Source organism: Onychomys torridus, chromosome 5 (genome assembly GCF_903995425.1).
Source record: "Onychomys torridus chromosome 5, mOncTor1.1, whole genome shotgun sequence".
Classification (NCBI taxonomy): domain Eukaryota; kingdom Metazoa; phylum Chordata; class Mammalia; order Rodentia; family Cricetidae; genus Onychomys; species Onychomys torridus.
The window spans coordinates 49782293-49809455 of record NC_050447.1 but is presented as its reverse complement, the minus strand read 5'-3'; the positions used below and the strand labels follow the sequence as shown (position 1 = coordinate 49809455).

Sequence of the window (27163 nt, the reverse complement as noted above, 5' to 3'; positions counted from 1 at the left end):
CTGTGTTCTCATGCACTTAAAAACTGGTTTAAATTCAGAGTGATGAGTCTTGCTGTTCAGTGGAGGCTCTTGGGACCTGAGGAATCAATGGGCATGATGACATGGGTCCCTGAGTTAAGGGTCTTGTGTGTGAACTATAAGTCTAGAGTGGTGAGAGACAGTGATGCTGCAGCCACTGTCGTCAGGTCAGCAGGGCTCTGGGATGTGGCAGTACTTTTTAAATGACAGGTGGTGTGGCAGCCGTTCCAAGGCTAGTGTTCCGAACCCATGTTAAGGTGGGCTGGGCTGAGAGGGCTGCGAGGGGAGGTCTGCTGGGTTAGGCATACAGTACATCTCCCATTTAGTATTTTTGCCTGTTCATAAGTTCACTGAGACTCAAGCCTGAGGCAAGTCAGGAGCATCTGTCATGTCCTCCCAGACAGTCTTGGGGCTTACACACAGCCTGTCTGCACTGGTGTGACTAGTGTACAAGCTTCCTGGAGCATGCTCACTGTCGTTGTCATTGCTGTGTGCATGTCATGTGTGGTATTGCTGATCCACTTCCTTCCTGCAGACCTTCATGTATAATGACCTCTACATCTACAATATCAGAAAAGACACCTGGACGAAAGTTGACATCCCTGGCCCACCTCCACGGCGCTGTGCTCATCAGGTAATGCCGGAACTGACTGTCCCAGAGTCATCTACAGATGACAGGCCACTTCCTGCTTCCCTCCTGCTACATCCGTCTGGGTCTTTGAGACAGGGTCTCACACTGTGGCTTAGGTTTGTCTTAGACTCATGGTATCCTCCTGCCTTCAGCCTCCTGCATGCTGGGATGAGAGGCTGGAGCCACCAGCCTGGTCTCTGCCATCTTCCCTGGACAGTTTACTGAGTTTCATTGCACTGGTCTCTTCACCTGTGAGAAGGGAATGAGCCTCTGCTCCGAATGATGTGATGATGGAATGGTAAAAAAAGAAAAGAAAATGCATCTGGTTTGAAGCTGTCGAGGAATGCTTTCTTGAACTGCCTCTCAGCTAGCAATTTCAGAAGCTCCCTGAAAGATGGTAGAGAAATCCCATGTGGTTAAACATCTCAGCATTAAGTCCCAAGTGAAGAACTGATTCATTGGGTTCCTATGTTGTTTTATTTATTTATTTTTCAAATGTGGAATTCATAGATTTTTTTCCTATTTGTATATGTATTTAATTTTTTTAAAATTTATATTTCATGTGCATTGGTTGTTTTTTTGTTTTTTTGTTTGTTTGTTTGTTTGTTTTTGGTTTTGGTTTTTTGAGACAGGGTTTCTCCGTGTAGCTTTAGTACCTGTCCTGGATCTTGCTCTGTAAACCAGGCTGGCCTCAAACTCACTCACAGAAATCCTTCTGGATCTGCCTCCTGAGTGCTGGGATTAAAGGCGTGCACCACCGGCACCCAGCTTTGTGCACTGGTGTTTTGCCTGCATGTATGTCTGTGTGAGATACCCTGAAACTGGAGTTATAGATAGTTGTGAGCTTCCATGTTGGTGCTGAGAATTGAACCTGGGTCCTCTGGAAGAGCAGCCAGTGCTCTTAACTGTCGAACCATCTCTAGTCCTGTATATGTATTTTTTTAACTTAAAATTTTTTTACATTGGGGGGTGTGTGTGTGTGTGTGTGTGTGTGTGTGTATTTACCCTGGCACACATTTGGAGGTCTGAGGACAGCTTTTGGGGAATCAGTTCTCCTTTCAGGATGTGGCTTCCTGATACTGAACTCAGGTCACCAGGTTTGGTGGCAAGCACCTTTACCTGCTGAGCCATCTGACTGAACACTACTTTTTCTTTTCAATAACTTTAGTAGTTGATGGTTTTTTTGTTCCACTCTTTCTAGCTCCTTCGGTGGAGGCCTACCTCCTCTTATTTCTTCTTACTAGAAGCATGTAAAGCTGCACATCCCCCAATGTGGCTACAGCTCTGTTCTGCATACACTTGGTGCTTTGTGTTTTCATGTGGTCGAGTGAATCTAGATCATTCTGATGTATTTGGATATGTTATTTGATCTGTGGGTTACAGAATTTATCAGTTACTTAATCTACAAATATGTTGGAATTTTTTTCAGATAGCTTTTTGTTGTTAGAGTCTCATTCTATTTCAAGGAAACCTTCACGATCCCTACTGTTTGAGGGTCGTCTTGTGGTCCCATGTGATCTCTTGATGAAAAGACTGTGTGTCCTCCAGCTGTATTGCCTGACTAGCATTCCATGAACTCACTGATGTATCCCTGATGACCTGTGTTCTGGAGTTCACTGCCTGTGCTTAGTATAGCCACCTCCCTTCTTAGGACTTAGGTTTATATGATGGATCCTAACACTCTGCCTTGCCTCTTTAGTGGCTTTTTAAGGTACCTTCATAAGAACTGTGCTATGTGGCTGGAGAGATGGCTCTGTGGTTAAGATAGCTAGCCGTTCTTCCAGAGGACATGGGTTTGGTTCCCAGTACCCACATGTGGCTCACATTCCTGAAAGTGTTTCTGACTTGAGGACTTTGACATGGTGCCCACAGTGGAGGGATGCTTAAAGGACACCCCACTCCCTAGAGGCCACTTCCAGTTACTGACTATAAAACCAGTCAAGTGCATGTATCTGGAATTGGTTTTATAGGAGGTGATAAGGAACCTCGAAGGCTGCCTGCCACTCCCTGTGTTGTTTGTGGCTGGGGGAGGCAGACCTGGGCCTGGCAGTTCTTTGCTGTGTATGTGGGCCTTGGTCTTGGTTCTGGTCTTGGCGAGAGTCCCGTGGCCTGCCCTGCTTAGCTTGCTTCTCAGATCGCAGGCCTGAGAGAAGAGCCTGGGGCTAAGTAACTGGATAGGGCCTCACTGTGTAGCTTTGGCTCTTGAACTCACAAAGATAGCCTGCCTCTGCTTCCCAGTGCTGGGATTAAAGGTGTGCAGCACTGCCTGGCAATAGGTGTGTCCATTCTTTGCACAGATGTTAACAACGTTTCAGGAGCTGTGCACCATGTTTCCAGGGAAGCCCATCCCATGACCTTGACACTATGGCCCATGCTTCAACCTTTTGGTTGCCAAGGTCTGATGAACAATGGTGGAAGCTTCAGCTTTGATACTTTGGGGCTGAGGTGCTGGTGTGGCATTGCTCTGCTCTCTGTGGGTCCTTGGGCTGGACTGGTTGGGATAGTAAAGTCCTGCAGAGCCTACCTTCACTGCTTTTGTCGGCCTTTTCTAGTTTCATTGTGTATTTGTGCTGCTGTAGATAACACAGTGCCATGGTAGAGTAGTTTGTTCTTCACAAGTTGGGAGACAGGCAGCCTAGTGTCTGGGTACCAGCATCTTAGTGCTGAATATGGTGTGGTAGACAGGTGTGCATGTCTGCCATCCCAGTATTCAGGAGATGGAGGTAGGAGGATCAGAAACTCATGGCCATCCTTGGATACATAATGAGTTTGAGGCTAGCCTGGGCTACATGAGGCTTTGTTTTTATTTTAAAGAAGTGAATTTTGGGCCGGGTAGTGGTGGCACATGCCTTTAATCCCAGCACTCGGGAGGCAGAGGCAGGTGTATCTCTGTGAGTTCAAGGCCAGCCTGGGCTACAGAGCGAGTTACAGGACAGAGAGGGGAAAAGTGAGTTTTGCAGAGAATGTTCAGACAAATGGCAATCCTTACCTCTAGATCTTTAGAAATAAACATTAACGTTCCACAAATACCTCATGTCATGTGCATGCTTTTTTGTGAAGTACTGTTCGATGTGTTGTAGAGCCTAGGAATGGGTAAGTGGACTGAAGCAGACTGGGGAAATGGCTCTGAGGGTAAGAATGCACTCTTGTTGCACATGAAGCTCGTGAGTTAGGACCCCAGCATCTGTGTAAAAATATGGGCGTGGTTCACATGCAACTGTGACCCCAGTGTTGCCAGTGGCAGAGACAGAGGATCACTGGAGCTTGCTATGCAGGCCCAACTCCAGGTTCAGTGAAAGACCCTGTCTTAAGGAGAATAAGGTAGAAAGCGATAGACAGGACACTCAGCATCCTCCTCCTACCTCTGCACCTGCACACAGGCAAGTGCAAACCCCCCCCCCCCCCCCCGCCGCCATGTGTTTACACCTCATACACTCATACACCTGTGCATACACCTTACATATACCCTTGTGCACATACCTCACACAGTTGCATATGACTTGCATACATGTCCACATACCCCAAACTCACACATATGCATATACATGTAAACACACCTCACATCCACACATGGGTATATGCCTTAGACACACATACATATGTGCATACAATCTCAATACACTCGTGCACATGTATGTATACATGTAAACGTACATATATCTCATATACACATGTGCATACACCTCACATAGGTGTATATGCCTCACATACATGTCCACATACCTTACATCCACACATGTGCATATGCCTCATATATACACACGCATACACCTTATACCCTGTGAATATATATCACACAAGTGCATATGCCGTATATGCACATACATGTGCATAGGACTCACACACGTTTATACCTCACACTTTCACACATGCATGTACCTCATGTACACATAACTAATAATAAACACAACACTGAAGTGCTTCCTTGTGTCTATTTAATAAAGAGAAATGGTATTTGCTGATTGATAACCTATGTGAAGTTGTAGTAACTGCTCATTTAATAGGACAGTACGTTGTCTGAATGTAAGTAGATGTCTGTCTTGCCGTCTAGGGAAACATGGATGTGTTAGGTCTTTGAGTATAATTAATATGCTTAGGGAAGTTTGTTCTAGAGGCTTCCCCTGGGAGGCAGACAATGGCTAAGATGTCCCTGAGATCTGGGTGAATGGTGCCGATGATACTCATCATGCTGGGGCCAGCGTGCTGTCCCATGGCTCACCTAATCTGTTTGATTTCTTTTAACAGGCTGTGGTGGTGCCCCAGGGTGGTGGGCAGCTGTGGATCTTTGGTGGGGAGTTTGCATCTCCTGATGGCGAGCAGTTCTACCATTACAAGGACCTCTGGGTCCTGCACTTGGCCACCAAGACCTGGGAACAGATTCGGTAAGATTGTGGATGGGAACCTGAGCTCTGGCCTTAGCTTGTGTGCCTGATTGGGTTTAAATTCTGAGTGGGGAAAGGAGGGTGCAGGGTGCTTTCCTGTGTGGTGGGGGCGAGGGCTTTGGTGGGGGCGAGGGCTTTGGTGAAGGCATTGTTTGGGGTGGTACGCAGCAAGCAGTATGTCGGCCTGAGTCACCCCTCTCTCTCCCTGCAGCTCTTCCAGTGTGGGTTCAGGCCTGTTGCAGGTAAAGCTGATCCCGATGGAGATCTGTCATGATAAGACCAGGAGATGGCCTGTGTCAGACAGATGTAGAGATGGCAGAGCTGGTCAGAGGAAGGAGGAACCTTCATGGTTCTCAGGAAGCCAGGCATTCAGTACTGGTGCTTGATTCTCTCTGCTGGGAGCCTCTGCTGTGTCTCTGTTTTACTGTATCAGAATGAGAATTGATGCAGAGAGGAACCTGGCAGAAGGGCCAGTTGCCAGAAGACTTACTCATTTCATCTTCTTTGGGTGCTGCCAAGCACTGTTGCCAGGGATGTGCACACTACAGTATAATGAATGGTACTGTCCTCTCTGCTAATAAAGCAGTACACCGGGTTAGGGATTTAGCTCAGTGGTAGAGCACTTGCCTAGCAACTCAGCTCAAAAAAAAAAAGCAGTACACCAAAATTAGGCAGAGAGCAGAGTCTCCTGGTCCCAGGACTCCCACTGGAAGGGGTGTGGCTGTCTCTGGGGAGAGAATGTTGAGGGGCCTTTAATTCCTTATTCTTTTGCCTCCACCTCCTGAGTACTGGCATTATAGTCACACACCACCACCCGTGGCTTAGTCGCCATTCTTTACCCCTCAGTTTCACTTGCAGACTCATGGCAGGTAGAAAGTTGATTATTTATGTGTTTTACGGCTTTTTTTGTCTTTTTGTCCAAATCAATGTTGGAGGAGCCTTTGCCAACAGTTTCAGACTCAGCATGGCCTCTGGCGTTATCAGGGGAGAGTGTGCTGATACAAACCCAGCAGATGTGCTTTGAGATATTTGCCTCATAGCCAGGTGTAATGGATGTTTCACAAGTCATTCTTGGCCCCTTTAGGAAGCCCAAAGTCCTAAGTGAAATGTGCATTGTTGCTATGGACACAGCCAAGTCCAGGACCCCATAGCCTTTGACCCATGGAAGAATGGTAAAGCTCCACCCCCATGCCCCTGAGGTGAGGCTCAGAGAAGGATAGTAATTCCTTCCTCTGATCTATGTGTAGATGTTAATAATGTGTGGAAAAAATGTGCACCAAAGCTTTCTTCCCCTAGATATTCACAAGATTGTTGCTACTGAGATTAGCTAAAACAGTCTCCTTGATCCAGCTATAAACCATAAATCTTGCCTCTTTGCTTATCTGTATGTAATAACCATACCTGCTTGTTCAGCTGTATGCAATAGCCTTGTCTCCCTGTTCAGCTCTGTATAATAAGCACTCTGAGCTTCCAGAGTGCTGTGGTTTCCCCATCAGAGACCCCAGCCCACCCAGTCCCAGCCTTTTTGTGTGTGCCTATGTCTGTCTTTCTTCATTCCTTGCCTCCCCAGTCAGATCCATTCCAGGAGCTGCGCTAGTTCAGGTGTGGAAGTCATGAGTGAGCACTGTATGGCCATACTCTGCTGTGTGCATGCCTAGGAGTTGCTTTTTGTCTCAAATCAGCGTCTCTGTGTCAGGGGCCTGTGATGTTCACACTCCTTGTGTTGATTTGAGCCTGACCCGTGTTGAAGGCCCCTGATGAAATGCAGAAGAACAGTGTGTCTAAGAACCTTGATGGACATGCCCATGCCTCCTCCACTCAGATGCCAGGTCCCAGCTCCTGAGAGGCCTGATTCCTGATACCCTTTTGGTTTGGGGTGCTACAGGGCTTTTCTTCCCCATCCCCTCTTTTTTTCCCCTAGAAGTATGTCACTGATGCTCTGGTGAGACTGGAACTCTCTTTGTAGACCAGACTGGCCTTAAACTTACTACCCCTGCCTCTACTTCACAAGTACTGGGATTAAAATCTTGGGTCACCATGCCTGGCTTTGGGGCTTTCCCATTTTCCTGGCTGGCCCCTGACCTCATGACAGACACCACAGCTGTGGCAGTATTACTGAGTGAGCAGTTCTCTTGTGTGACTTGATAGAAAGATCTGGAAGCCAGCCTCAGTGCAGGGTCCATGTTTCTGATTCTGGCCTTGGTGGTGCTTGGAATGAGCCTTCCAGAACTGTGGAGGTTTGTCCAACAGGAGTGGATAGCAAGCACCCAGTCGAGGGTGGCGGTTGTCCAGGGAGACTTGCCTCGGTTTGGATCTGAAGTATGTTAGGAAGCAGCCAGCAGTTCAGGGACGGCAAAGTTCTGTCCGTCCCACCAGACACCAGTTAGTTCAGATGAAACCTCCCATTTGGATATGAGATGGATCTGAGACTGGCTTCTGATCCCGGTGGATGGTGTGTTTAATATGTTGGGTTTGTGTGTGTGTGTGTTTGTGTGTTATATTTGTGTGTATGTGTGTTGTGTGTGTGTGTTGTATTTGTGTGTCTGTGTGTTGTATTTGTGTGTCTGTGTGTTGTATTTGTGTGTGTGTGCGTGCGTGCGTGCGTGCGTGCGTGTGTGTGTGTGTGTGTCTGACTGTCTAAACAGATAAATGGAGAGAGATTGAGGAAGATGCTGTCATTGATCCATGTGTGCGCACAAAGGCTCAAGAATGCGCACATGTAACACCACACACACAGTGTATGATTGTTTCTTAGCATGTTCAGTTGTGCAAGCAATACTGCTGTCTCAGTCTAAAGGATTTCTTGCCCCCTAAAAAGAAACCACTCTATTCCTCAGCCACCAAGTCCCCACTTTGTCTTTGAGCTTGCCCTTTCTAGCTATAAATGGAATCCTGAAATACTGTGGCCTCCAGTGTCTGGCTGTGTTACTCAGTGTGAGATTATCCAGTTCACCATGTTAGAGTGTGTGCCAGTGTTTTATTCATAGACCACTGATCCATTCATCTGTTGAGGGGCACTTGGGTTATTTCTACATTTTCATAGGCATTAATGCCTTCAGTAGATAAGAAAAAATGGTTAGAAGTGTAAAAGTATGTGTGGTCTATGTGTGCTATTTGTCTCTCCTGACTGAGGAGGGAGTCCGTATTCAGTCTGTACCCAGCCCTCTTGTTGTCTAGAGAGGAAGTGTGCTTAGGCCTGTGTGGAGGAAGAGCTGGCTAAAACCATGCGCTTCAGTGATGATGGCAAGTCTCAGAGTCCTGGTGCTGCATGACTTTTTCTCAGAAGTTTCTTTCTTTTCACCCTAGATAGTGGGCAACAACAGGCTGGATATTCTAAGTCTAGCTTGGCTAACTGGTGCACTTACTGGTGTTACTTCAGGAGTGTTGCACCAGTTATACCTCCAAGGAGTTGTTCTTTGTTACAGCTTGCGTCTGAAGACCCTGTTCCCAGGAATGAAAGCCCTTTGACCCTTTGCACTGTGGCCAGGTGTGCTGGGTGTCTGAAGATCTACCTCTTGGCTCTGTAGCATTGTAAGGTTTTCTGAAGAGTGGTGCTTGAGAACCTGATCCAAAGAGAAGTCAGGTGTGAAGCCATGCTGTGCTAGTATGAGTACTGGGAAGGAGCAAGGGCTGTGTGGGTAAAGTGTAACTGATTTGTAGGAAAGCTAAGAGGGTGATCTCCTGTGTTAGAGGTTGGCTTCTGACCTGACTGTGGTTACCTTGGGGCTGACCACTAAGTATGGTAAGGTGCCTGTCTGCATGGGTGTCTGAAGGCTCTGCGAAAGAGTGATCATGATGCACATAGCTCCATTTAGGCCATGAGTGACCACACCACGGGAGTAGGGACTGCTTCTGTTCTGTGATGGGCCCTGTGACCTTGAACTCAGAATTCCTGTAGAATTCAGTCCTTTGCTAAACTTGGCATGGCCTTGGACAGTGGGTACTATATAATGTTATAAGTATAAACATGAACATAACTCAGAACACTAGTGTTGAGTGCTTGGCTGTTCTCTAAGCCTGCACTGGTGTCTGGTGCTTGGACATTGTCTATGAATATCTCATAGTGACCGGGTGGTAGAGTTGGTGATGCCGGCTGGCAGCATGCCCTATGGGAATGCCATTCTGCACAGAGCCCAGAAGAGCTAAGAGCCTGCGCCCACACCATTGCGTGTGTGTCTTTGTGCTATACATAGGCTTCTGGATGAGTGGGGTAGGCTATATTTTTTTTTAACTCCATATTTAGGATTGACAGCAATTGAAAAGCCTATTGGAGATTCGAATATAAATGGGCTTTTTGGGAGGGTGGCTTTATTTTTCTGGAGGGGAACATGGAACCTTTTTATAGCCCCTTCCCTCTATTTTTAGTTACAGAACAGTGGTACTTCACTGCTGCTGACACAAGTGAGTTCTGTCCTTAGCATCTGACTCAGCCAGAGGATGACCTGGTGGGGTTGCTGTTCAGGAAGCTGTTTGGAGCCTGGCCTACGCCTCCAAGATTCCAGGGTCATAGATAGCCAGCTTGCCAGTGCCTTTGGCTTCTGTCACTGGGTGGCACTGGCAATGCCCAGTCTCTTCGGTGTCTGGGCTGTAGTGATCAGGTGTGCGAGTGTGCTGCTTCAGTTGGGCCGTGAGCACCTTCTGAACTCCTCACACAGCAGTGTGCCCGGAACTCTGAGTGGGAGCTGACCTCTGGCCAGAGCAGTCAGTTCCTTTCTTGTCCTATGCCTGTGCCGAACACAGCTGTGTTGTCTGCTTACCCTGGGCTGTGGCCTGCTTCCCGAGAAGGCCTTTTCCCATGTGCACAGTCAAGGCCCCCTCTGCAATATGGTCCAGATAGCTTTAGGAAGCCTGCATGTTACGTGACGGTGTGCCTTAGACTGGCTCTTTTGATCCTGGATACTGATGTTTGCTGTTTTTAATCATGGATTTTGGCACCAGAACATGCTTACTCACTTATAAGTAATACAAAGCTAGGAGAAGGCAAATAAATTGGTTGACAAATTGTGTATCCCCCCAATCTAATAAGATCTTCTGTGTAGGATTATAAAGAAGAGTGAAGGAAACTTGACTCCAAAGCTGCCCTTCCTGAAAGTAGAAGGTGCATTGGTTATGAGAGCACCCAAAGGGTGCCTGAAGGTTGAGTGACTAGAATATGGTGTCTAGGAGAAGGGATTGATCACCATTTGAGAATCATTCTTTTGTTTGTTTGGTTTTGTTTGTTTTTGTTTTTTTGAGACAGGGTTTCTCTGTGTAGTTTTGGTGTCTGTTCTGGATCTCACTTGGCAGACCAGGCTGGCCTCGAACTCACAGAGATCTGCCTGGCTCTGCCTCATGTGTGCTGGGATTAAAGGCGTGCGCCACTGCCGCCCGTCGAGAATCATTCTTGATTGAGCTAGGGGAGACCCTAGCAGGCACTCTTGTGGTGTGCTTCAAATACTGTATCTGAATGCTCGTGAAGGGTAGCTTCAGGGCAGGATCCTTTCCTTGTTGAGGTTCTGTGTGGATGTATTTGTTAGGAATCTTGTTATTTATGGGATTTTGATTTTTAAGTTTTATTTCATTTGGTGTGTGTGTGTGTTGGCGGGGGGGGGGGGGGGGGGGGAGGGGTTGGAGTGGGAAAGGTGGATTCAGGTACCTGTGGAAGCCAGAAGAGGGTGCTGGATCCTCAGGTGCTGGAGTTACAGATAGTTATGAGCCACCCAGTGTGGGTGCTAGAAACTGAACCCTGATCTTCTAGAAGAGCAATAAGTGCTTTTAACTTCTGAGCCATCTCTTCATTGAGCCAGCCCCTACTTTGTGGGATTTTTTTTTTTATTTATTAAAATTTTTTCCATTTTACATTCCAACCCCAGTTCCCTCTCCCTCCCCTTCTCCTGCCTCCTCACCACCACAGACCCAGATGAACACACAGAAGCTTATATTAATTACAGACTGTATGGCCTATTGGCTCAGACTTCTCACTAGCTAGATCTTATATCTTAACCCATTTCCATAGATCTGTACTTTGCCACATCGCTTGTGACTTATCGGCATCTTTACATCTTGCTTCTCATGGCGGCGACTGGGAGCATCCCCTCTGTTCTGCCTTTCTCCTTTCTCCTCTCTAGTTAGAATGTCCCGCCTAACCCTATTCTGCCTCACCATTGGCTAAATAGCTTTATTTATCAACCAATCAGAGCAACATTTTCACAGCATACAAAAAGACATTCCCAGAGTTGGTGGTGCACGCCTTTAATCCCAGCACTCAGGAGGCAGAGGCAGGTGGATCTCTGTGAGTTTGAGGCCAGCCCGGGTTACCAAGTGAGTTCCAGGAAAGGTTCCAAAGCTACACAGAGAAACCCTGTCTCAAAAAACAAACAAATAAACAAAACAAACAAAAAACAAAAAGACATTCCACCATCAGAGGGAGTTTGAGACAGGGTCTCTATGTAGCCCTGGCTGTCCTGGAACTCACTATATAGATATACCTGCCTCTGTCTCCCAAATGCTTGGGATTAAAGATGTGAACCACTATACCTGACCTATTGTGTGATGGTTCTTTTATTTGTTTTGTAAGATTTATGTGCGTGAATTTTTTTTTTTGGTGGGGGTGGGGGTTTCAAGACAGGGTTTCCTCTGTAGTTTTGATGCCTGTCCTGGATCTCGATCTGTAGACCAGGCTGGCCTCGAACTCAGAGGTTCCCTGCCCCCTCCTTTTTAAAGGCTTGCAACATCAGTGCCCGGCCTATGTGTGGATGTTTTGACTGTATGTGTGTAAATGCTTGCAGTGTCCATGGAGGCCAGAAAGAGGGTATCTGTATCTGGAGTTAGAGATGATGGTGATTTAACCAGGATCCCCTGGAAGAGCAGCCAGTGTCTTAACCAGTGCTCTGACCCCCTCCTTTTAAAAATACTATTGTTATTATTGTTACTAGTTATTGACTATCTCACTATATATTCCAAGTGGGTCTCCAACTCACAGAGATCTGCCTGATTCTGTTTCCCCAGTACTGGGATTAAAGGTGTGGGCTACCATACCTGGCTTTCATATATATATATTTTGTTGTTGTTGTTGTTTTGTTTTTGTTTTTTGAGACAGTTTTTCCATGTATGTAGCCTTGGCTGTCCTGGAACTTGCTTTGTAGACTAGGCTGGCCTTGAACTCATAGAGATCTACCTGCCTTTGCCTCCCAAGTGCTGGGATTAAAGGTGTGTGTCACCACTGCCTGGCACACCTGGCTTTTCTATACATATGTGGAAAAAATATATACATATATATATATTAATATTTATCTTTATTTCGTGTGCATTGGTGTTTTTGTCTGTATGAGGTGTTGGATCCCCTGGAACTGGAGTTACAAACAGTTGTGAGCTGCCATGTGGGTGCTGGGAATTGATCCTGGATCCTCTGGAAGAGCAGCCAGTGCTCCTTGAAGAGGCCTAACTTAATGTCAGTGCAGCCATGACAAGCTGCCTGCAGACTAACTGTCCTAGGACTAGGCCTCACCATTACAATAACCAGGAAAAGCCACAACTGTACCCTGTGGGAGACCAATCCCAGAATTGAGACAAACAAGTACTAATTGCTCTAGAACATAAATGATAGCTTATATCACTTGTAAGTAGGTTGCCAGTTTCCTTGCAGCAACGCCGGTGCCAATCACTGACAAAACTGTTATCTCACTCCTGCTCAATCAGGAATTCAGACCCCCCCCCCCCATCTGAGTCTAGAATTCCCTTACCCCCATCCTTTACTCCTTAAAAACCCTGCTTCAGCAGAGCTCAGGGCTCTCCCTGACCCAACTGCTGTGTTGAAACGGAAGTAGAGCCCAAGCTCAAGTTTGCAATAAAGGCTCTTTGCTTTTGAATACGAATTCAGACTCCTGGTGGTCTCTAGGGTGCTCATGATATGGGCATAACATTCCTGACAACTGAGCCATGTCCCTAGCCCCCTCCCTATATGTTTTTTAATAGTGTGTTTTTAGTTTTTTATTTGACAGAATCTAACCTATTATATTTTACCTAAAACACATTTTATTTCAAGTCAGAGATTCTGCTGGTCCTGGAAGTCTTTTTCTGTCTGGGAATTGAAGCCACGTTTTCACACATGCTTGGGAGGTATTCTGCCACTGATTCCCTCTTACCCCTCCAGAAGTCCTATAGCATCAGGCAGGACTGTCAGGCTGATGCTAGTAATTTGAAGAGATAATGAAGGTAACTTGCTAAGTGTATTGAAAATGGAAATCAAGAGCTGAAGAGATGGCTCAGTAGTCAAGACTGCTGGCTGCTCTTCTAGAACACCAGGTTCAATTCCCAGCACTCACATGGCAGCTCACACTTGCTGTAACTCCAGTTCCAGGGGATCTGATGTCCTCTTCTGGCCTCTTGAGTGTACCAGGCACCCACACAGTACACAGATATACATGTGAACTAAATACCCACACACAAAACATACAGATAAATACTAAAAAAAAAAAAAAAAAAAAAAAAAGAAATCAATGTATAAATCTTAAAAAACCCACATAAATATCTAACTTAATAGTGTTTTTTTTTCTTCCTCTTCATTTTAGATCGACAGGTGGTCCTTCAGGTCGTAGTGGACATCGGATGGTGGCTTGGAAGCGACAGTTAATTCTTTTTGGTGGCTTCCATGAAAGCACAAGGTTGGTACACACAGCAGATTGGGGCACAGGGTAGAGGTTGCATGGGCCAAACATACTGGTCTATGTAGAAACATTGTTCACTCACTAACTTCATGGGTACAGAGCTTGACAGCTACAGTGTGTGACAGCCCCATGAAGTAGTGAGGAAATCATGGGCTTGTAGTGGATATCTGTTCTACCTATGTCCTTGAGGTACAGCCCCTCGAGATGTAGCAGGTAACTGTTCTACCTGTAACCTTGACGTACGTGCCCCTGGGACCTGAGACCTTGTATTCAGCTTATTCCCTCCCATGAAATGGGAGGGTCTTGGGTGCTGGGGCTGTCTCCAGCAGCAGAACAGTGCAGGATGGTACCTGAGCTTCCCAGGACCCTGTGACGACTCTCCTGTTCTGTTTTCTTCCTAAGAAATTCCTTTGACCCGTTGAGCAGACTCCCGTGGATATCTCACATTATGGGCTTATCCTTACATTAAGTTAGCACCTACTGTGTACGTGGTTGTAAGTGAAACCAGCATAGTCCTTCCCTCCTCTTACAGACCTGTAGATCGCTGATCACCATTTCATAGTGATTTTTTGGGGAGTGGGGCAGACATTTTAAAATTAGAGCCTTTTTCAAAACTTTGTTATTTTATTTAAGACTCTTCAGGGAGCAGGAGAGCTGGCTGTAGTTAAAGGCACTTGCTGCTCCTCTAGAGGACCTGAGTGCAGCTTCCAGCACTCATGTCTGGAAGCTCACAACTGGTTGTAACTTCACCTCCAGGATGTCTAATGCCCTCAGCAGCCCCTGCGCGCCTACACAGACATGTACACATAAACGAAAATCAACCTTTTTTTAAGTACAAACCTATTTAGGAAGCACTTAGGCATACAGACAAAATGACAGTCCTCCAATGAATGCAGTCACCATCTGTATTAAATTAGCCTGACTTTTAAATATCACATTCTGAGTTTTCCTTGAGACAGTTGTTATTTATCTTCAGTTCAGAGTAGACTTTTCTTTCTTATTTTTTTTTAAACTGAAAGTGGTGTTTGAAACCAGAGAAAACTGGATTATATTAAGTCTTCTGGAAGCCTGGGGTCTCCCATCCTTCATGTGCTCTTTGAGAGGGCTTTCTGGGTTGGAGGGGCAGCTGGCAGTTCCCATGGCTTCTTAGCCTTTCTCTAGGGCAGAGGAGCCTTTCCAGCTTTGCCCTGCAGCTTCAGCCCTCCACCTTGTGCATATGAGGATGGAGCCTGCTGTCCAGCTCTCATCCTGCAGCCTTCAGGGCTCACAGTGGCTGTAGAGCCCAGGCTTGGGTTGTTCAGCTATACTGTGTGAAGCAGTGGTTTTCCCAACCTCCACATGTCTCTTCTTTGTGGACAGTTTAGCTCTTCTTCACAGCTGGAGGGCAGTGTCCGTTCTGTGACATTCACCCCATAATAGCAAACCTCTCTGTTTTATTTCCAAGACTCAGACTGTGTACTGAGTGCGTTGGTGTCTTAATCCCTGGCTCTGAGCAGAGTGAGCATTAAGTAGAGCCTCCCAGTCCTGCTTGGGTGGTGGGTGTGAATGCCCTGTTCCTGTCCTTTGGCTGCGTGGGATGCTCTGCCCCTGCCCATCCCTGCCTCAGTTCTTATCAAACGGTCAGTCTCCCCTTGTGATCAGTTAGACTCATTGTCAGTCTTATGGTCACACAGAGGAGCCAGATGAAGATTACAGTTATCATCGGGGTAGGAAATGAACAATGTTCCTAGTAAAGTACCCTGTGATTGTGGCTGGAGTTGTTTCTGATTGTTTTATAAATGCGGGATCTGCAGCTTTTTATTTGGATTTAGACTTAAAGCAGGTGACTAGGTGAATCACACATGTGCCTTTAGTATAACTGGTGCACTCTAATGACCCTGCCTTCCCCTGTCATCTCTGTGGTGACCTGTGTCCTTTTCTCCCACCAGGGACTACATCTACTACAGTGATGTGTACACCTTCAGCCTGGATACCTTCCTTTGGAGCAAGCTGTCCCCGTCAGGCCCTGGGCCCACACCCAGGTCAGGCTGCCTTATGGCTGTCACCCCCCAGGGCAGCATTGCCATCTATGGGGGCTACTCAAAGCAGGTAAGAGCCCTTGTGCTTAGAATTAAGAGGGGCTTCCAGTGAGATGTAGCCTTTCACTGAGCTGTTAGCTGCAATGGCGTAGCTCTGCTCCTCTTTAAACATACAGAGATGGGTTTTTATGTGTGTGTGTGTGTATTCATGTGGGTGTGGATGTATGTAATTGTGTAGTTTTGTCTGTGTTTGTTCATGTGTGTGTGTGTGTGTGTGTGTGTGTGTGTGTGTGTGTGTGTGTGTGTGTTATGGGTATGTGTGCAGGCCGGAGGTTAATATTAGGCATCTTTCTCAGTTTCTCTCCACCTGGTTGTTTTAAGACAGCCCTCACAATGAACATGGAGCTGGCCAGTTGGTTGTACCTCTCTGCTATCTCCCAAGACTGGGACTACCGATGCTGGCCACCAAGCCCAGCTTTTATGAGTGTGCTGGGGATGCAAGCTTAGGCCATGTGCCAGCCTCCCAGGAGCACTGCCAGGGATAGCCTGTATTTACACGTAGTCATTAGAACGACTGCATAGCGTCCCTCTCCCTGCGTCTGCAGGTAGTGTTGTAGCAGTCTTTCCAAGCCGGTGCTCAGGAAGTGTGTATCTATCTGCAGGTGCTGCCACCCACTTGCCCTGCTCCTCATTGGTACTATGCCATTCCTGACATTGCCATAAATCAGAGATTCAAACAAACGAAAAACTGTCTTATTGTTTTCTTTAAAAATCCTTTGTATTTCAAAAAGTCTCAAGTGCATAGTTAACCTGAATTTTTTTAGTGAACACCTACATGCCCCAGAGATTATGGTATTCTTTCTTTTTTTTGCCAGAGCTGAGGATCGAACCCAGGGCCTTGCACTTGCTAGGCAAGCGCTCTACCACTGAGCTAAATCCCCAACCCCTGGCATTCTTGGTCTAGCACACTTGTTTGATCACGTGTGTTCACACATCTATGTCCCTGTCTTGTCAGTTATCTTTTGTGTAGTTCAAAGAAAAGTACAGGGTCATCTTTGAATGTGAGTTTGTGTGTGTACATGTGTGTGTGCCCTTCATGTTTGTGATTGTGGGGAGTCAGTAGAGGTCAGTGTTGACTGTTACATAGTTTACCCAGAGTGCACCCATCTGTGTAGCATGTAGGGTGGCCGTTCTGTCAGGCCCCCACACAGTCCTTTCTGCCCTATTAGCTCTTGTATTCTACATCTTTCAGATCATTGCTTTCTTTTTTCTTTATTTTTAAGAAATATTTTATTATTGTTTTGACAATTTCATACCTATTTACTGTGCATCTAGATTAAACCCAGCTCTTCCAAATCCCCATCCCATTCTCCCAGACATCTCCCAGCATGCCCCTCCCCACCTTAATGCACTCTGTTTTTGTGTTTTGTAACCTACTGAGTCCAATTAGCACAGCCTACACCAGCATGGGATAAACCTTGTTGGCTTGATTTTACCCAGGTCCCGTGCAAGTGACCATAGCTGCTGAGTTTCATGAGTATAATGGCTGTTTCATATCCTAAAGACAGCCCTTCAGAGCATTCCTCCCCATCCCCCAGTGCTTACATTCTTTCTGTCCCCTCTTCAGTGATGTTCCCTGAGCTGTAGGAGGTGGGGGTTGATCTCAGTGTCCCATTTAGGGCAGAGCGCTCAATAGCCACTTAGTCTCAGCACTTTGACCAGTTATGAGTCTCTGTGTTTACTGCTGCCCACTGCAGAGAGACGCTTCTCTGACCAAGGTAGAGGGCAGCACTGATCTGTGGGTAGAAACATAAATATTTAGAAGACAGATTCCTAGTGTGTCTGCTTAGCAGAACAACAGTAGTAGGTTTCTACCTAGGGACTATGACCTCCCAAGTCATGGGCCTTTGACTAGTTTATATACCAGGCATGAATTGTCTCCTGTGGAGCAAGCCTCAGACCCAGTCAGTGGTTACTTACCCCATAACCTTAATGCCACTATTTAACAATGACACATCTTGTCTGGAAGGTCAGTATTACAGTACTCAGGGTTCACCTCTTGGTAATACTGTTGATGACTTTTCTCCCTAGTGACCTACATTGCATCTTCAGACACTGTGGAAGCTAGCCAGCCAGAGAGGAAGTTTTCAGATCAGTTCTGTCCTGATTGCCTTCCAAGCAAAGCTTGTAGTGGTGTCAGCAGAGGGGGTTCACCATCTAGGTCTGGGGGCCAACCAAGAGCAATGGCAATAGCTTGTATTGTGTTAGCTGTTTCTGGGGCCTGCTTGACCAGTAACTCATACTTAGGTATCATATACCTGGCTCAGATTTTCTTTTAAAAACCTATGTCTTCTGGGGCAGTCACTGTCCACACATGCAGGATACCTGTGTTCAAATTCCTTTCATTCATTTATTTGTTTTGTTTTTGTTTATTCAGAACTCTTGGTAACAAAATTCTGTGTTCAAAACTCAGTATTCAAAAACTCTGTGTAACAGCCCAGAATGTCCTGGAACTCACTCTGTAGACCAGGATGGGCTCACACTCAACAGAGATTCACCTGCCTCTGCCTCCTGAGTGCGGGGATTAAAGGTGTGCACTTGCACGTCCAGCCAAACTCCTTTTATTTTTATTTATTTTTTAAATTACATTTTAAAAAGTAGTTAAAAAGTAGTTAGATCTCTGTAATGGTTTTCCCGCACCCTGAGTTTTGGGTAAACTGCAGTCACTTCCTCCTCTCCCTGTTCCTGCAGCCATGTTTAAACCTTTTAACCCCTAGTGTTTGCCCGCCTCTCCTTTCATGCCCTGGCTTCCTTGGGTCTGCTCCAAGTGCTGCAGGTGGAGTATTTTACTGGACCTCTGCAGTCCCCACTGCCTGTAGACAGTGTTCTCCTTACTCTGTTTTCAGCAGAGTTGAGTGCACTGTGGTGCACATCGAGTCTCATTTAAATGAGCAAGCCCAGCAGTCCTGTGGTACACATAGTGGCCCTATTTCTGAGAGTGTAATAAGATGCTGCCACTGAAGACTTAAAAGAAAAGTTTTGTTTTTTTTTTCCAGCCCTCCCAGACTATGGATGCACACTTGACTATAAAATGAGCTTGGAGGCTGAAAATCTAGGATTGGACATAGATGGCTCATGGCAGATGGTATCACAGTGGCGGAGCGTATGTGAGAGAGGAAGCGTGGAGAGCTAGAGGCCAAGGGTCAGACTGGCTATTTTCATTACAGTTTGACACAAAAACACCAGCACTTGGTCTCTAAGGTCAATGCCCTATGTGCCCACCTACCTCCTACCTGCCATTCCTGTCACATCCTTCTAGACAGTACAGAAGGAAAGGGGAACTAGTGGTTCCCTAGGGCAGAGCTTAGCCAGCCTGCAGGACATGTAGGACCTGAATGGTACCCTAGGGGAGAGAAGCAGCAGTAGAGAAAAATGAGGACCATGTGGCCTGGCTGGTCCCTCTGGTCAGTGTAGCTTCTGCAGGTACCTGGGTAGGATGAGCGCTAGGGCAGGGGTTCCGTGTTGCCTTTCAGTTTTTCTATAGATGGAAAGACGACATGATCAAATGTATTGAAATAGAGAATTTCAGCACAAACAATACGGGAAGACATTTAAGTGGACTGGCATCTTTCTCAGGGTGATGGTCTTGGCAAGCAGCTGTCTGGGCCCTGGGGTGCTGAGTAGGAGATGCATGTGCTGTGGGCTCAGGGCTGGCAGCCGGTCAGCATCACTGTTTGAAGCTCAAAGCTAAGGGCCAGGGATGTGTGGGTTTGAAGGCTCCGGGAGGTCTGTAAATGGTGTTGGCATGCTTCTTTCCACACCGTACCTCTGCAGCTGTGCCGCCTGAAAGGTGGAGCTGGAGTGAGGCATGGCTGAACTTCGCTGTGTGTGGATCCATCCATGTTGTATAGACCTGTGGATGGACAGGAACTCTGGCAGAGCATACTGCAGTGTTCCAGCATGACTGGCCATTGGTGGTGGCTTTAAAATCGTTCAGCCATATCTGGGCTCTCCATGGAGCTTCAGCTCCTCTTAAGTGCTGCTGTAGCCTGGCTGGTTCTCAAGACTTCTTTGTTTTGCAGAGAGTCAAGAAAGATGTGGACAAAGGCACCCAGCACTCAGATATGTTCCTGCTGAAGCCTGAGGAAGGGAGAGAAGGTACTGCCGTGCCTTGAGGACTGAGGCTTGGCTGTGTGGCCTTGGGCTGGGTTGCGTTTGGCCTCTGGGCAGAAACAAAGCTTGTGTGTCCCTCTTATCAAAATGGGAACTGGATTGAGATCCCTGTTGCCTGTCTAGAGCCAAGGACCAGACCACCTTTCTCTGGAGTGGTTGGGCCATGGTGCCTTATGTGACATGAGTGTGCCCTGGAACCCAGCAGGAGCCTAGACCACTCAGCTGTTGTGTCCCCCTCGAAAGCCATGTGTTAATATTTGTGTTATTCTCAGGTGTAGCCTTCATGCTTAGAGATAAAATTGGGAGCCGGGCCGTGGTGGCACACGCCTGTAATCCCAGCACTCGGGAGGCAGAGGCAGGAGGATCTCTGTGAGTTCGAGGCCAGCCTGGTCTAGAGAGCGAGATCCAGGACAGGCTACATAGCTACGGAGAAACCCTGTCTTGAAAAACCAAAAAAAAAAAAAAAAAAAAAAAAATTTGGGGAGGACACTTTTGGGCAGGCTCCCTATGCATGCATTCTCAAGGCCCCAAGGTGTGGAAGCCATGTATGGGTAGATGTGGTGTGAGAGATGGAAAGGAAGGAGCTGCTGTTTTCCTGTCCTTTCTTGACATTAAAAAAAAATTTTTATTATTTATTTATTATGTATACAGTGTTCTTCCTGCCTGCATGTATGTCTGCACACCCAGAAGAGGGCACCAAATCTTATTACAGATGGTTGTGAGCCACCATGTGGTTGCTGGGAATTGAACTCAAGACCTCTGGAAGAGCAAGCAATCAGTGCTCTTAACCTCTGAGCCACCTTTCCAGCCCCCATTTCTTGACATTTTAAAGAATGTGTTCTTACTCAGAAGCACACAGTCATTATTAGGATGTGGAGTTCTGTAGGGCTTGTCCTGGTTTACTGGGAACTATGGCCTGGGCTTTGGGGTACATAGTTTGGGGTTGAAGCTTGGCTGCGGTGCTAGGGCTGCTGCAGAACTGACAATGTGTTCTGTGCCCTTGTAAGTGCCTGCTGTGAGGTGAGGAGAACGCATGCACAGACTCTCCTCTTTTCTGCTCTAGCATTCTTCAAGTGAAGCCTCGGAACTGATCTGCCCATGAGCACTTTCTAGGTGGCTGCAGCACCTTGCAGTGGTAGGGGCTAGTGAGATCATTTGCCATTGCTGGCAGGAACCTAGGATCGGGGACCTGTGAAGTTTGAACCTGGAGGCTAGACAGTGTGGTGTGCTGGCCTGTGTGACCAGCAACTAGGCCCCATGAAAAGGGAGTCCTGTGCCATGAGCAGCACTCTCTCTGGTTGCACAGTGAAAGATAGTGGGCTTCACTTACCCCATGCTACATGCTGGTGTGTTTTCATCTCTAGTCCCTCCCCACGGCATCTGCTGCTGTGAGTAGTTGACTGCTGACCACAAGTGGGCAGGCCCAGAGTCCTGCCTGCATTGTGGGCCTTGTCGGCCACTACCCAGTGCACGGTCACCTGCACTTTTTAGTGTTTAGTGAATGGACAGTCTCAGCTCTTTCTTCCAGAAGTAATGGGAAGACCTTTTCCATGTGCCTCTACTAGCAAGAGGCGCCTGCACATCTACCTCTCTGCCTCTCAGCAGTTGGTGCCATGGTCCCTTAGAAGGCGGGTCTGGGGCATAGACAGTGTCACGCAGCTGAGCTTTGAGAAGGATGGGCCTTGAGCATTGTTGACTGGCATCCCCAGTTCCTGCGCAGGGAATCAAGTGAGACTCCATGCCTAAAGAGGATTTCAAACAATTGCCATTGTCCTCATCCCAGGTGCCCAGGGCTTTCTTTGTGTTCTTGGTTGGCTCTCAGTGTCCCCTCTTACCCCTTTCTCTGTTCTCTTTGACAGGCAAATGGACTTGGACCCGGATTAACCCTTCAGGGGTCAAGCCTACCCCAAGGTCTGGCTTTTCTGTGGCCGTGGCTCCTAACCATCAGATACTTGTCTTTGGAGGCGTCTGTGATGAGGAGGAGGAGGAGAGCCTGGAGGGCTCGTTCTTTAGTGACCTATATGTCTACGATGCTGCCAGGAGTCGCTGGTTCTCGGCACAGCTGAAGGTAGCCTAGGCTCCTAGAGTCTTCCACATTACCTATCTTCTCCTGCCCAGTCTCGGGCCTTGTTGCTTCCTTTTAAGGTCCATGTGCTCTTGTGTGTGGGTCCTGGGGGACTAGGCTTGTGGCCCCCTGCTCTTTCTTGGTGTCACCTACCACTCCTTGACAGAGCTGAGGCGTTGAGAGCATGTCAAGTTCTCTGTGCCAGTTTGTGTCTGTCACTTGAGCTCAGCCCTCATTTCTGTCACCCTGTCTGTTGTCCTTGTCAGTGTGGCTGCTGCCCAGGACCTGCCTGAGCAGACAGACTAGCAGGTACAAGTCCCGGAGGGGGCCCCGGGCAGCCCTGGCATCTGCACACTGCTCTGAGTACCCACAGAACGGGAGGAGCTAGTACCTGCTGTGGGCTCAGCCTCGTGGAAGGGTCTCTGTTAGAAAGCATCCTTGAACATGTCGGCCCCTGCCATGAGAAGAGCACTCAGGGTCTCTGACATGGCCAAGAGCATTGAATCCGGTGTGTAGGTTAGCTTCATATTTTCAGATTACTTGACCCTCAGGCCCCATGACGTTCTTCAGGATGTGTGAGACTCCCACTGCAGTTTCAGGATGAGGTGGGTCCTGTGTCTAGAACAAGGAGCTGACCCAGGTTGGCTGGAATATTTGAATATAGCTCAGTAAGTGCCATCTTGTGAGTATCTAGCATTCTGCTAGATGACAGAGGCTACTACAGAGCCACTCAGCTATACTCCGCAGAGTGGCCAGGGAGACAGAGTACATGTCCTCATTCAGGAGAACTCAGTGGGAGGGTACCTTTGAAGTGCTGGTGAGTGCGGGTCCTACATGGTCTTGAAGATCAGTGGAAGTGCTGACCCTCTTGTCATCCATCCTGTTGTTGGCTGGGAGAAGTCTGCATCTCTTTTGTAAGTGACAGTTGTGAATGGATAGGATTTCCTAAGATAAGCCTCAGACATAACACTGTCTGCATGCTAGCCAGGCCTGCTCTCACTGGGTACTTCCCAGTGTGGCACTCAGGAGTGACTGTCCCTCATTACAGTGACGGCTAGGAGTCTGTTCCTGACTTGCCATCCTTGCTGTCTGGAGTGCCTGTGCTCAGCCTGCACTGCTCAGCTCCTCTTCCCAGGAGTAGCGTGTCAGATGGCATGTTGACTGGCATGTTAGAGGGAGGGCTGTCACTGCTCTGCTATGCAGCTTGACTTGTGTTAACAGGGCCCCAAGTCGGAGAAGAAGAAACGGCGGCGGGGCAAAGCAGAGGAACATGAAGGTGCCGCTGAACAGGAGAGCGGGGGGACTGGTGCCCCAGAGCCGCTGGAGGTGATAAAAGAGGTGGTGGCTGAAGATGGGACAGTGATCACTATCAAACAAATGCTTGCTCCCTCGGGGATCGGGGTGCCACCCCCACCTAACACTGAAGACAGTGCTCTGGAGGCCAGCAACACTGGGCAGGAGCCATGTCCACGTTCAAATGCCATGCTGGCTGTCAAGCATGGACTGCTCTATGTCTATGGCGGCATGTTTGAAGCTGGTGACCGCCAGGTGACCCTTAGTGACCTCTACTGCCTTGACCTTCACAAGATGGAAGAGTGGAAAACCTTGGTAGAGATGGATCCAAGTAAGCTGGGTTGGGTGAGGCCCCCATATGGAGTGCCAATCTTCTGAAAGCCTCTGCCTTGGCTTTTAGGGAACCCTGCTCTTGACTCAGCCAAGTTTCCCTGAGAAGAACCTGAGTATAGAGGGGGCTCACCTGGCACACGCCTATGTGCTCTGGGTGCTAAGCAGGAACAAAGTGGATAACAGCACAAGCCACTGGTACCTGGGTCAGGCCTGCTCCATGTGCCTCCCATCTTCCAGGGTCGGTGCAGACCAGGCAGGACTTGAGCCTGCCTTTGGTGGCTGACACTCAGGTGGTAGCTGTCACCATCCATCATTGCTCAGAAGTTATGACATACCCATTTTATCCTAGACTGCTGTTGGTCCCAAATCTTTTACTGTTGTTGTTGGGGGGTGGCGGGGGAGACACTCTCACTATGTAGTCCTGGCTGACCTGGAACTTGCTGTATAGACCAGGCTGGTCTTGAACTGAAACAGATCCACCTGCCTCTGCCTCCTGAGATCTGGGATTGAAGGTGTGACTTGCCATGCCTAGGTCCGTCATTCACTTTTGAGATTCGAGACTAAACCTGCACGTCTAAGGACAGGCACTGCTCATAGTGTGGGGTCTGTCACCGTCTTCTGGGAGCCACTAGGGCTGTTGGGACCACTCAGCTGCCCACAGCTCGGATGGCAGTATGGCTGGAGTTGGTGCCCACCACAGCATCACTCCCAAGTTGCTCTGAGGTCTGAGAGGCATGTGCTGTTCTGTTAATCCCAGGCTTCAGGGCAGAAGAGTTGGGGTTCCTGTCCCATTCCCTGAGTGAGGCGATGCCAGTTCCCCGCTGTGTGTGTCCCTGGCTTCCAGGTTGTAGCCAGAACCCTGTGTTGGTTTTCTTTTGTCAGAATCTCAGGAGTGGCTGGAGGAGACAGACTCGGAAGAGGACAGCAGCTCAGATGAAGAGGGTGCAGAGGGGGCAGAAGAGGACCTGGGAGAGGACAGTGCGGAGGACAGTGCTGAGGAGGGAGCAGGTGAGAACCCCAGTCAGATGTGACTATTCTGTGCAGTGCTTCTGTGGGAGGCCTGCTTTAACAGTGCTGTGTCTAGGAAAGTTGCCATGCAGTGCAACATTGCCCTGATCCTTTGGAACTGCCTGACTGAGCATGCTCTGTTTTTTCTTCCTTCTGGGATGGAAAGATCCACAGCACCCAGAGGTGGCGCCTGGGGAGCAGTACGAGGAGTACCTGTCCCGGACTGAACAGTACTGGCTGAAGCTTGCCCGGAACCACATGGGGCCCGAGGCAAAGGAGAAGAAAGTGCTGAAAGAAGCCCATGCCATGGCAAAGACATTTGTTGATGGTGCAGTTCAAGACACTGCACCGGCCAGACATTAGACTGAATGATGGCTGCAGCATCACCGGTGCCCTTCAGCCAGGCATGAGGAGGCCCTGCAGAGGCTGTCTTCTCTGCAGCCTTGGGTGTCGGCAGTCTGAGAGGAAGTCACTGCCCTCACCACAGCTTTTGTCCACACTGAAGGAAGGCTAGAGTGAGATGTGAATGTGAGGGACCCATAGGCTATGTGTTCTTGTCCTAATAAAGCTGGGCTGTGTCCTCTAAGGTTTTCTTTCTTCTATAGAACAAGATGAGCTATGTGTTATCAAACTGAAGGTCATCAATAGCCCAGCAGTCACCTGAAGCTGCTGTGGAGTACCACTTGGCTTTGTGCTTGGGTCTCTTGGTAGAATATTATGGATGTAGGGATAGGTCCATGGCTCCGCTTCAGTGGGTTTTTTTTTTGGGGGGGTGGGGTTCCTCCCTCATTTTCAGACATGTATTTTTTTGGGGGGTGGTTTGAGACAGGGTTTCTCTGTGTGGCCCTGGCTGCTTTGGAACTCGCTCTGTAGACAAGACTGCCTTCAAACTCAGAGATTCGCCTGCCTCCACCTCCCGAGTGCTGGGATCGAAGGCGTGCACCACCACCGCCCGGCTTAGACATGTATTTTCATTTTATTTATGTGAATGTGTGTGTCGTGGAGGCTAGAAGAGGGAATCCTATCCCTGGAGCTGAAGTTACAGATAGTTGTAAGACATGTGAGGTGAGTGCTGGGAACTGAACCTTGAACTTCTGGAAAGGCAGCAAGTGCCCTCAAGCTCCGAGTTGTCGCTTGCTCCAGCCCCTCCATTGCAGTCTTTCTGAGGAGGAAGTGGTGTCATCTTCCCTTCTGTCTTCTTCTTTGGCACAGGGCTGTCTTCTGTGAAGTGACAGGGAGGTTGCAGGGCAAGAACCTAGCCCCTCATGGCGTCAGGGAGCCAGGAACCCATTGCCATGAGTCTAGTACCCCAGCACTGCCAGTGCCTACTCCAGGCTGAGACAGGAAGAGTGAGAGTTCCAGGCTAGTCTGGGCTACATAGTGAGACTCTGCTTCTGAGCTAAGGCGAGAGAAACAGAAAAGCTCCAAGGAATCGGCCTCTTGTTGGGACGTATCTGCTGCCTGTCCTGGGCTGTGAGCCCACAGGGTGAATGAATGTGCTCACAAGGCTGAGTGCAAGAAGACAAACCTTACCGTGAAGCAGTGAGGAGGGAGGGCACACCCAGGACAACCATGGCTCCACAGCCACTGCCACTATGTGTTGGGGATGTCCAATATCACTGTGGCTACTGTGACCAGGACTGAGTTAGTGTGTGCAGCCTGGACTGCTGGAGTGCACACCACCTGTGCCTTTTGCTCACTCCTGGCAGCGGTCTGTGGCTCCAGGTGGGTTTTGTGGGGTTTGAGTATGGTATCCCCAGGAGTGCCGAGCTAGCCACCCAATTCATGCCATTAGTTGAGGCCAAGGGGTTGCTTCAAGGTCCTGGATCTCTTGGGCTTGGTAGAGTTGAATCTTAACTAAGGGCAACACCAAGGAGCTGGAAACCCTTAGCATTCATTTTGTTTTGTTTTCCACACATGTTCTCACTATGTAGCTCTGGCTGTCTTAGAACTCAATAGTTAGACCAGGCTGGACTCACAGAGACCCACCTGACTCTGTCTCCCTAGTGCTGGGATTAAAGGCATGCGCCACTACACGAGGCTGGAAACCCTTACTATTTATTCTAAGTATGATTTTGTTTTAATGGTTTGATAGTGGTGTTTATTCTGACTTTTAAGAGTGAATTGCTACAGGTAGCAAGCCAGTGGCCAGATGATGAAACAGATACAGTAAAGTGCCAAGGCTAGAAGCCTTCCTGCCAGAGGAACTGGTTCTGGTCAGATAGTGACAGCCTTGCATGCAGAACCCCCTTTCTGGTATGCCGTAGGAAGGAGACACGGTTTCTAGGGAGGGATAGCTGTTCCTTTATATGAAGGAATGGTGGAGTGTGAGGTCAGTATGCCATCTCTCAGATCCACATGCCAAATGAACTAAGTGCTGCAGCCATCATGGGTAGGTTAGCAGTGTAGAGCAAAGTGCTCCCCAAGGGACGGCCACTTGTTTCTCCAGAGCACTGGACATTGGGTCACTCAGCCAGACCCAGTGTTATTGATACAGTTGTGTCCAGTAGAAACCCAGCAGCTGTCAGTGCAGCAGGTGGCCACAGTGCAGGGCTAGAGACAGCTAAAGCTGCTTTGAGCTTGCATCCTGATCTCAG

The 27163-nt window shown here is 48.2% G+C and overlaps 1 protein-coding gene across 2 annotated transcripts in view; it reads left to right on the top strand.

Moving 5' to 3' along the window:
- Nucleotides 1-25152, top strand: part of Klhdc4 (kelch domain containing 4) — a 31477-nt gene extending 6325 nt beyond the window's left edge. For both annotated transcript variants that reach the window (XM_036189067.1, XM_036189068.1), the window contains 9 exons: nt 554-652; nt 4895-5031; nt 13581-13673; nt 15605-15764; nt 19777-19852; nt 21727-21935; nt 23154-23556; nt 24441-24566; nt 24733-25152. In XM_036189067.1, coding sequence (XP_036044960.1) covers nt 554-652; nt 4895-5031; nt 13581-13673; nt 15605-15764; nt 19777-19852; nt 21727-21935; nt 23154-23556; nt 24441-24566; nt 24733-24929 — 1500 coding nt within the window. In that variant the 3' untranslated portion in view covers nt 24930-25152. The remainder of the gene's footprint in view (nt 1-553; nt 653-4894; nt 5032-13580; nt 13674-15604; nt 15765-19776; nt 19853-21726; nt 21936-23153; nt 23557-24440; nt 24567-24732) is intronic.
- The last annotated feature ends 2011 nt before the right edge of the window (nt 25153-27163 follow it).